Source organism: Channa argus, chromosome 9, assembly GCF_033026475.1.
Source record: "Channa argus isolate prfri chromosome 9, Channa argus male v1.0, whole genome shotgun sequence".
Classification (NCBI taxonomy): Eukaryota; Metazoa; Chordata; class Actinopteri; order Anabantiformes; family Channidae; genus Channa; species Channa argus.
Genome location: NC_090205.1, coordinates 7,385,589 through 7,396,216, shown reverse-complemented (window position 1 = coordinate 7,396,216; position 10,628 = coordinate 7,385,589). Strand labels below are relative to the sequence as shown.

At 41.1% G+C, this 10,628-nt stretch overlaps 1 protein-coding gene across 3 annotated transcripts; it reads right to left on the bottom strand.

Moving 5' to 3' along the window:
• Window positions 1-20: 20 nt before the first annotated feature.
• On the bottom strand, window positions 21-10,346 carry pla1a (phospholipase A1 member A). Of its 3 annotated transcripts, none has more exons than XM_067515521.1 (11): window positions 9,901-10,342; window positions 8,571-8,778; window positions 8,130-8,307; window positions 7,008-7,116; window positions 6,119-6,220; window positions 5,415-5,507; window positions 4,890-5,072; window positions 4,540-4,629; window positions 3,729-3,834; window positions 2,572-2,727; window positions 21-1,824 (listed from the first exon to the last, which is right to left on the bottom strand). In XM_067515521.1, exons 1-11 carry the CDS (start codon window positions 9,965-9,967, stop codon window positions 1,737-1,739), a joined length of 1,380 nt encoding a protein of 459 aa, XP_067371622.1. In that variant the 5' UTR covers window positions 9,968-10,342; the 3' UTR covers window positions 21-1,736. The 3 variants fall into 3 exon arrangements, with proteins under 3 accessions (XP_067371622.1, XP_067371623.1, XP_067371624.1); XM_067515522.1 differs by having other exon boundaries at window positions 4,890-5,054; window positions 9,901-10,341; XM_067515523.1 differs by lacking the exon at window positions 21-1,824 and having other exon boundaries at window positions 2,590-2,727; window positions 3,725-3,834; window positions 9,901-10,346.
• Between the last annotated feature and the right edge of the window lie 282 nt (window positions 10,347-10,628).

Below are 10,628 nucleotides of genomic sequence, written 5' to 3'. Positions count from 1 at the left end.
GCTTCACAAATCACTTATACTCAGCATTGCAAAGACTTTATTCAGCCAGACACACAAACTTTCTACATTTGGACACATTTGTCCAGTGATCAACAAATTTTCTTATGCACTCATTTTGTACAACTGCTAACAAAAAGGAGGATCTGCATCATTCTTTCAAGATGTGGAAATGTTTTGTTAACTTGTAAAAGTTTGAGTTTAATGTAAGAAGACATTTGGCACAATCCTGCACCCACTGCACACTGTAATTTAAGGCCTCAATTTTAGAGCTGCTTCTGCTTAAGAAGGAATCGCACCATCCAATAGGCTGTTATCAGCCCTTATCGGCACATGATTATGGTTCAGTAGGCAACATCCTACCTCCTAGTGGCTTCATTAGGTTTTATGGTGCACTTGACTGTTGCTGTCACAGTTACAAAATGAACACTGACCTACAATCTTCGATTTAGTCACTGAGTTGACAAGGTTGTGTTCCAGGTATGATGGAATCTGTTAGCCTGCTTTCATCGGTCCAGTTTTTGCACTGATTGCACGAGTCCTGCCCCCGTTAGTGGCTTCTCGGCTGATTATAGGAGAAGAAACCACGCTGATTGGTTGTTCAGCTGAGCAAAATAGTGCACGAGAAGAGACCACGTTATTTACAACAGAAACACGTATAACATCTTTTCAGACATATGCTACCAGACGTTGTTATAAACCATCTGTGGGGAGCGAGACTGTGAGAAAATGGTAAGAAAACTCTGCTTTAGTTTCTGGATGGTATTAGGTTTCCTACTGAACCATAGTATGGGCTGATGGGTACAGTCCGTTTGTACCATGCTGTTCTCAAATTAAATGCATTTGTCTTTTTAAACTGACTTATGAAATAGCAGAAAGGAGAAAATCCCCTTCGCAAATATGATGCATCCTCAACACATACAGTTAAATTCACATTCACAGTGAAAACTCCAACTCCAGTTTCTCCGTTTATTGCTTGAACCCACAAAAAAAATAAAAATAAATCCGAAGCTGATCCTGGTTTAAAACCAGGTCACGGGAAATGTTTTTACTCTATAAACACTTTTCATACAAGTCAAAGTCTGATTTAAATAAGCAATTTAAATGTTCGCCTTAACAGTTACGTTAGAGGATCAGTGGGTAGTAGAAAGTAGAGTAAATCCTGAATAAAGTGTGAGAGCTAACTCTAATCATTTTTTGAAATGCTATAAGTATCATTTTTAAATTTTGATTACATATTAGTTATGTCTCCTAACGAGGTTTCTCCTTATGTTGCACACGGACACTTGTTACAAGACGAACAGTGGAATGATGGTTAACCTCAAGCTTCAGGTTAAGGTGTCTTATGTGATGTTCTGTTAAGTTTCTGAAGTCGTGTCTTGGTATCTTGGATTCATTCCCTCTCAGATGTGTGCGGCCAGTGAGGTATGTGTATTTACGTTTGCATCCTGCCATGTATTTCATTCACGTATTTATGTTTATTTTATTTAAGTTGTGATACAACGCACTGTGTGACCTTGTTATGTTTCAATAGTTTGACGGTGGATATGATTAAAGTCAAGAGCAACGACTGATACCTAAGAAGACTAAATCCATCAGTAACTTAAGAACTGCGATGTTGAGCATTTCCTGGAGGGAGTGACACCGTTCTTTCAGAATATTAAGCTGATGTGCTGCTGACTTCATGTTGGGAGACTCTCTGCTTGCGTCTGTCACCGTCTTGTGGAGCAGACGTCTCTCTAGATGCCGCACACCTGCACAAAGTCGTGGGACCAAGAAGCTACTCGTCTGATGTTGATGTTGTTCACACACAGCGGCTCCTCTCGCCTTAAACACACACACACACAGTTTCTGCTTTTGTTCTTCATTTCTGAGATGAAGTTTTTGCTATCATCATGTCTGGCATGTTTTTTTACTATGACAGTTTCATTTTATTTATTTACTAAAGCTACGAAGATATTTTATATAAAAAGGTATCAACTTGGAAGTGTCACATTTTTTTAGAAATTAGACTTTAGTAAAATGAGTTCGGGATTGGGACAAAGGAAACAGTGCTGTAAAACCTGCATTGTGTCCAAATTACCTCAAATGCCCGTCCATTTATCATCTAGCATGCAAACCTCAGCATCTCTGTGAATTATAGGCTGACATACAAGCCTGACCCACTATCTGTGAGAAACTCTTGTAGATTATTGAGTGCAGCTGTGTTGTTTCAGTTTGTAATTTGTAACTAAAGGGACAAAACTAACTGCACAAAAAGACAAACAGAAAAAACAGAATGTGTTTCTCAGAAACATATTAGCACTTGCAGGTGGGCAGAAGAGAAATTTTCTCCAGTAAGTGTTCATCTTGCTGTGCTCCATAAAACTGCAAACTTTTCAGTGCCGGCTGTCATTTGCTCAGGGAATCAGCATCTTTAGGTAAAGTAGCATCTAAGCAATTTGTACCTCAAAACAGCAGACAAATGAGGAACAGTTATCCCTCGACACAAGTAGAGCTGAAACTATTAGGATTCTGAACTAACTGATAAACCCAGCGTGTCGTGGGTGTGTGCGGTGCAGCGGGTGCGTTTACCTGAGAGACGGGAACTCGAGCAGACAGACAGACTTGATGTGGATGTCTCCCTGTCTGTAGAACCGCACTCCCGTGTTCTTCAGCTCGATGGACTCGGTTTCGCACAGAGCCACGGGGTGAGCCAACACCGTGCTGTACACTGTGGTGGTGGTCTGACTGAAGTACACACACACCATGCATGTAAACAATGTCACAGTCAGACAAATCTACACTTTTCAGTGATCACCATTCAGTGCCGTCTGCGTTTAAATGAACAGATTGACAACAGGCGACTGAATCGACCATCTCCTGCAGTTTGCTCTTATTGTTCTTAAAGAAAGTGGATTATAAATTCAAATTCTTCTTCTTATAAAGGCTCATCTTTTTTAAAATGCAAAAATGTTATATTGCAGGAACAACTATACATGCCATGTGATAGAAAACTAGAAAAATACCAAATCCGAAAAGGTAAAGCTTCATTTGAACACAGGGGCTTTTTTCCTGCCACTGTACTTTGCACCTGGCTGAGCCTTTACAGTAGAGCAGATGGCTTCTCTGGTCCCAAAATAGAAGATGCCCACTCATGTTTTCTAATAAACAAGTTTAAGTACCATCTCTGAGATGTAAGCTTTGAAGTAGAGTCCGTCAACGGGAGCTGAACAAAGAGTGTTCACACTATCGTTTGAGCGACTCAAACTTCTGGTTTGACGGGAGACTTTGGATTCAGTGGTAAGAATAGATAACAACAATATTGTGGTCTACACACAAGAAATCAATCTTTGTTCTATAAGAAATTTCAAATTTGTGTGTTTTTGTTGATTTCTACCAATTGACACATTTTAGTGCCACATGTAAAAATGTATCTACTAAATTAATTCAGTGAAGCTGTTCAGTCTGCACACAGTGAATCTGCCCATTAATGTGTTCAGTATTTTGCCTCTATAAAGTCAGAAAATGGTGCCAAATTTGAAAACTACCTGAGTGGAGCTAATTACGAAAAACCTTCTGTTGATTGACCAACTGAGACTGTGAAAACATTTACTGAAACGGCAGTTGCGTTCGGTAATTTTCTAAATAAACCTTTTAAGACCTATGTGGAGCTCTAGTCATTTAACTTCATTCCATTTAGTCAAACACTATGATGGATAGAAATGTGTTGTTAGAGATGTAGTACCTACAGCTTGAGGCTCTGCTCCGTTTTCAGGTTCTGACTTCTCAGCGTCACTTGCACCTCAGCACTTTTGCCCAGGGGAGAAACAACCAGCTGCAGCAGGATGTGATGAGCTGAGCAGAGAAACACCAACACAGAGGGGAAGAATATTTATACAAATCTTCTTCACTGAAACGTGTTTCAGTGGATGGAAAGGCTTCAATCGCACGGAGGACATGTTAACAGTGCTCCGCCTTATGTGTGACTAAAACCAGGACCGAGAGAAGATCTATATATTAAACTTTCCAATAGATTATTAACTAGATTGTTAAAAACCTAACTGCTGTTTTGACATAATTTGTTTTTTTTCTCTAATAGCACCAAAAAAGGTCCAACTGAGTGGAAAAACATACGATTTGTAATTATGGTCTATGACATATAAGAGTCGCTTTCTACTAAACTACAATTTTACTATAGCTGCAAAAGTCTTACAACATTTAAAAACACAGTTTGAACTTTTACTTTCTATACAACATTTCCTTGAGGTTTACCATCCCATAATCCACTGCCTTTACTGTATCACTCTGGCTTTATTTAGCCATTTTAACACTCTTTTGGGCTTTCTGACCGGTGAGACAAGACCACTCAGAGGCTTTGAGGTTTGGCTTTATCCTCAAGCCACTTGGTATTGCAGAGCAAAGGCTCAAGATCAGCGAGAGAGACGTCTGAGGGTCTGTACGCCTCAGAAGGCAAGTAATTATTGAAAGACTTCAGGAAATAAGGATCAATTGACTGCCTGAAAGCTTTGAAGCTGAAGGTATAACTACACACACACTTACCACAAAACGGTGGCGAAGAGGTCGTGAGGAGGAATAGCTTCTGCTCTTTAGGAACTGATGATTTGGTTAACCCACAGTTTTCTGATAAGCCTGAAACACACACACACACACACACCTCAAGTGAGTGAGAGTCAGTGCTGTATGCACATCACTAATACAGAGCTCTGTGTTCATTAACTGTGTGTTGGCCTGTCAGAGGTTCAATGATAAGAAGCTGCCAAAAGCTGCCAGTGGGACGAGACCAGACCTGCAGTCCGGCATCACATCTACAGCATCAAAACGGCTTGGAAATGTGAAGACGTGTGTCCACGTCCGTAAATATTCAGTCTTCAGGAAGAGTGGTTCCCCACCTATAGTTGGACATGTCCCCTTGAACATGTCACAGTGCACACAGTTCCCCTTCAGGAAGTCCTCATAACTGGAGCATGGGATGCCCACCAACGGGCACGAGCCGTTGAGCGCACTCATGTAGACGTGCAGCGCCCTCATGTGGTCACATATCACGTAGCCATACACTGGGAAAAAGAAGAAAACTGACAACAGAAACAGCAAAGGGGCCAGATGTTTGCGGGCCATTTTTTAAAAAAAAATTAAAAATGTTACTTTAATCATGTATCGTATTTTCCTAAAGACAAACAAAAACAAAAGTCTGGGCTGGACCTCAGAGGCTACAACAGCCAAACCAAGAAACCAAAAAAACCCAGCACGCTCTCTTGATGCTGGGCCCCCTGAGTTTACATAGAGGCTCCTGTCTGCAGACAAAGATCACAGATAAAACGTCTCCACCCTAATGCCCATTTGTCTCAAAGTCCTCCTGCTTAGACTAACAGTATCTTGCCATCTATTTCCATCTTTGTCTGCATCTTTGAACTTACTGGTTGGAAACCTGGAGCTGACACATCCGGTCTGGTCCTTCCCTCCGTTTAGAAAGAAGTCCACATGTCCGACAGGGATGGAGATGCCAAAATCTGAGACACAAAACAAAACTCTGAATCCATTTTTGCTGCAGCACTAATGCTCTTTACTTACAGTGAACAGAAACCTGCGGTTTTCAAAGTAAAACCTGTCAGGTCAGTGTCTAGAACCTCAGTTTTGTTTTTTAGTTTCAGTGCGCGCGCACACACACACACACACACCCTCTGAGTATTTAGGTTTCATCAGTTGTTTTATAAAACAAATTAAAGCAAAATTCTATAATTCAGGGTGACAGGTTCTTGTTTGAATTTTAGACACAATTTAGTTGCTGTTCTGTGTCGTTTAGTCCAACTAAAAAAAGGGCAAACTTTAAAATGACACATACAAAAAATTTGAATTTTAAACTGAGAAGACTTATCTGAGAAGTTGGAAACACTAAATATTGTGCATTTCTGCCTAAAAAGTTATTCAAAATTATTTTCCTTTTAGTTTCTCATACTGCGGCACATATTTCACCGCAGCCCAGCTCAGCCGCTGACCTTTCCCATGAGGTGAAAGAGCATAGTTCCCAAATCCTCTATTGCACAGTGCACATTATGCAAGCTCAGCCTCGCAGAGCGGCGTGCATCTTATTAAAGGCTTTGATAGGTCAAAGTTTTCTCACAGTCAGAGTCTGTGTGAATGGCGTCGACAAACTGGGCGTCGGAGGGATCCAGTCGGTCGTAGGTGTCGGCTCCTTTAAACATGGGTCCAGCAGGGTCCAGGCCTGGATGACAAGGAGGCAAAACACAGAATATCAACACAAAAAGTGTCAAAATTCTATGTTAATTTAAAACAGAATGTTGGATGTTTTGGAGCTTTTTTTTTTTAGCTTTGCTAAACTTTAAGCTGTGGTACTAAGAACAATGGTGTGTTGTAATTTGATGCTTTATGATTTTTGAACCAATTCAGAACAACTGTTCCCCATTGAGCCATTTGATCGGCAGTTTAGTTTCCAGAACCTGCTTTTCAGTTTGGTTTTGTGGTCACCAATTTCGTGAGGCAGTCAATTTGTTAATGGAACCACAACTAGTGGTGTAATGTTCACAGCTCTGAACGTCACTGCGTGAGATCTAGCGCTGCCATTTGGAGAATTGGAAATAAATTCACATGCAGTAGATGAGTAAATGATGGTTTGGATGCATAAAGACAAAGAAGTCCAGTCAGCAGCCGTTTCTCGTCAGACTCGCACCAGCCACTCAGACAAAAAGACCTAAACAACCAAACAGTGGTGTATTGTTTGTGGGTGGTGGGTTCTGGGGAAGGAGGGGGACTGCTTCAGAGGAACAACTGAGTTTTGGACTCAGTCTCCAGTGACTGTCCACGTCTTCAGTGTCTCTTTTGAACTGTTTTGCATCTCTCGTGTGTCCAGGGGCCACCCACACATCTTGGGCCCCTGGGGCTGTGGCATTTTTGTTATTTTACCTGCACACACACATGTTAAAAATAGAAAAGTGCTGCGCTTTCAACGTGGAAATGTTGTGAGACACGATCAACGTCCAGGAAAGACTCACCTGTGATTCGTCCTATCCTCCCCTCAAACAGGGTCCCCACAAAACCAGCGACATGCGCCCCGAGACTGACCCCAATGAAGTGGAAGGACTCCAGTTGGCATCCGTGTTTCTGTTGGACAGGACCGTCAGACAGTTATTTTCTACCTCAGGCTGTTTTTGTGGGACCTTTTTGCTAAGCTTTGTCAAAAAAAAATGCATCAACCAGTCTGAGATTTCTATCAGCAGTCCCATGAAACATGGTCAGTTTATCTGTGAGCAGAAATATGCATCTTTGAAAAACAACTTTAGCAGTGTTTTAGCTGTGTTACTGCACAGTACAATACTGCACCACTTCAGTGAATCTCATTGGCTTTCATGTGACATAACCAGACACAAGGTGGACTTGGGCTTTTGCAGCACTTCACGACTTTGATTTAAAGTAATGTGGCTGTAGTAGTTCACAGTATCAACCAAAGTTATAGTGGCAGGTTATAACATGTTATGTTACGGACCAGAGGACGTTAAAGTCTGAGTATTTTCATTTTTTCACGCTTTTAATCCAGTAGATTACACAAGGAAATACTACAACACTTCTTGCTCCATTACATTCATTAGTTATACTTCTTGAAATGGAATATAATAAAGTTACAACATTTATAGTTAAATATATTTTTGATCCCAGGGAAAATTCTCCAGCTACCAGCGGTGCAGAGAGATGAATTCACTCTGCTTTCACCAGCTGCAAGTGATGAACACATGAATTCAAATGCAGTCATTTAATGTACATTATTCTGAAAATATGTGTGCAAGAATACTTTTATATGTAGTATATTTTCTGAAAACACCTTTGTACTTCTCCATTGGCAATGTAACATTACAAATGCACAAACCTCAACTGAGTATTTCTATAAAGTGGAGTTGCTACAGTATAGTTAGGTGAAAAATGAAAAGGTCAAACTTATTTTAAAACACAAAAGACTTGTACTTGCATAAGTGTTGCTAAGGAATTCTAACTTTAATAAATCTTGTTTTTTTAAAAACTATATATTAATCACACTGCTCTTATACAAGAGCAGCTTCAAAACACGTGGAATTAGCTTTTCAAATAATAAATGAAGTGGGGAAACACAGGGCTTCTCTCACCTGCAGCTGGTTGATGAGCACAGAGATCTGCAGAGCCACTTCTTTATAATTCTCCACCACAAGGTTGTAGGCGAAGGAGGCACCGTAGACCCAGTCCACCGCCACCACGTTCACGTCCTGCACCTGGAGGAGGGCCTGCGCCAGCTCCTTCACCCAGGATGGTTTACTACCGAGGGCCCTGTGGGGGAAGGATGGCGGAATGAAGTGAGGGTCAGAGGAGTAGAGTGACCCGTAGGTGGGGGTCAGAAAGGCAAACACAGAGTTTTACTGTGTGTTTTTTCTGTGTGCTGTACTGCAAATGTGCCATTTTTAAAGTAATATTGCTGCTGTTTACTATATTGTTGCTTGCTGACAAATATTAGCATTTTCTTTATCAGTGTTAATTCTTATCATCCAAAAAAAAAAAAAAAAAATTCATCTTGGCCTGAGATTTCTTCCCACCTGTATCCATGGATGATGACCTTAGTTGGGAGGGAGGTATTGAAGTAGGAGGGCTGCTGAGTGAGAGACTCCTGGTTGAACATTTGTGCACAGTCCATGTTTCTTCTGGTCAGCAGCAGGTACTGGACCTGCAGTTTGACCCTCTGCTGCCGGTAGCCGAGCCATGTGGTGTTGGTAAGCTCAGCACACTTCTCTCTTTCCTCTGCACCTGGTTGGTAAGACACTCAGTCTGAACATTGAGGTTGATGAAGTCAGACAAAACCAAAACCAAAACATAAAATAGTGAAGCAGGGCAGCACAGTGGTGGAGTGGTTAGTGCTGCCACCTCACAGCTGAGAGGTCGCTGGTTTGAACCACCTTGTGCTTGCTTAGGTTTTCTCCCGTTTGCTCCCGCAGTTCAAAGACATGTAATTGGTGACTAACTTGCCAGTGGGTGTGAGTGTGAGGAGTTGTCTGTCTGTGTATGTCTCCCCAGACAGTCTGCAGCTCTCTGCAACCCTGAACAGGAAGTGGTTACAGATAACGGATGGATATAAATCCGTCATCATCACTTCTGTGTGATGATGAAGGTACAACAAATGTTATATAACAACATCATCTGCAACATCCTCTTTAAAATGCGACATTTATGTACTGATGGTGTAAAGTGAAGTTGATGCCCCTTGGCACAGTACACTTTCTTATGAGTTATTTCACCTATAAACATCTCACAGGGTTAATTTAAGTAATGTATTTGAGGCCTGAAAATATATCAGTATTTCACTTATCAGTAACGCAGTACCTTGTTATCATACATCATATTTAGAGAGATTTAACCAGCTAACTCTGTATAATGCACTTTGAACTAGCTCCACCCCAAACTGCCACAACAGCTAAATGCTGCGTAAACATTGCTGCATCAGTACTAAAAGTCCATATATGTCATATGGGATAATATCAGTCACAAAGGTTGTGCTTTTGCAAAGCAAATATTTTACTTTTGATTCTCTAAAACATTTTATTTTGGGCTCCTATTACACGTTAATGCTGAACGCAGGATTATTACTTGAAATGTGTACAAAAAAAGTACATTCGGTGTATTTATCTGCAGGTGATCACATGCCAAATGTGTGCTCGATATTTACAAATTGTGCTGTAATTTCCAGCTGAAGCTACAAAAATTATTCATTTCTGTAGTTAAAGTGATGTGGATTTCAAAACGTTTTTTACTTTACAGTCAGTAGCTGTGTCTTAGAAAACTGTTCTCTTTCTGTTTCGCTTTGAGTGCACATCTGACAAATACCAAAAAGCAATGCAGAGGAAAAATCTCCTTCATGAGACAGACACTTACCCTCCAATGGTGATGTGATGTAAACCAACAACACACAGAGAAAAACTGTTTTGTGTTCCCAAGACATTTCTGAAGTAAAGGAGAGCAGTGGAAGCAGCGGCTAGGAGCTTTCGTTAATGCCAAATTGTGCTCAGCTGCTCAGTTTAGACTCAGATTTGTGGGGGATGGAGATCAGCTTTTAGCTGGAGAAAATCCCAGCTCTGTGCGGTGGTGCAACTCTCGCATGACACCCAGCCTTTAACTGGAAAACAGCAGGCAGGGATCCATGTAACCATCCAAAACCGACGTTTCTACTTATCTTGGCGAAATGCGTTTCTTTTCTTTGAAAGCTCCACCGAAAGTATCCACAACAAACCGCCCACTGTCCTTTCACCCAATCATCACTGGGTTATGTGTGTTTTCCCAGACTGGGTTGATACTGGGCCCGACAAGTGGTTGAACAATGGTGGATCAGTGACCTCATTGGTGTTCAGTGGCTGTTTGTGTAAAATCCTGGACTCTGGCCTGACTGAACACTGCTTTCTGTATGTGTGTGTGTTTGAGAAAGAGAGAGACAGAGAGAGGAGAGACTAAGAATTAGTAAGAGTTTGAGAAAAAAGAGGAGAGGTTTATTCTGCTTTTGACAGAAATCACTGATTGATGGAATTTCCCATGGTCAGTGCTTTTATAATTAATGTTCTTGGTTGTGTCATGTATTTTGTGCCCTATGTAGTCAGGCTTTATTGCTT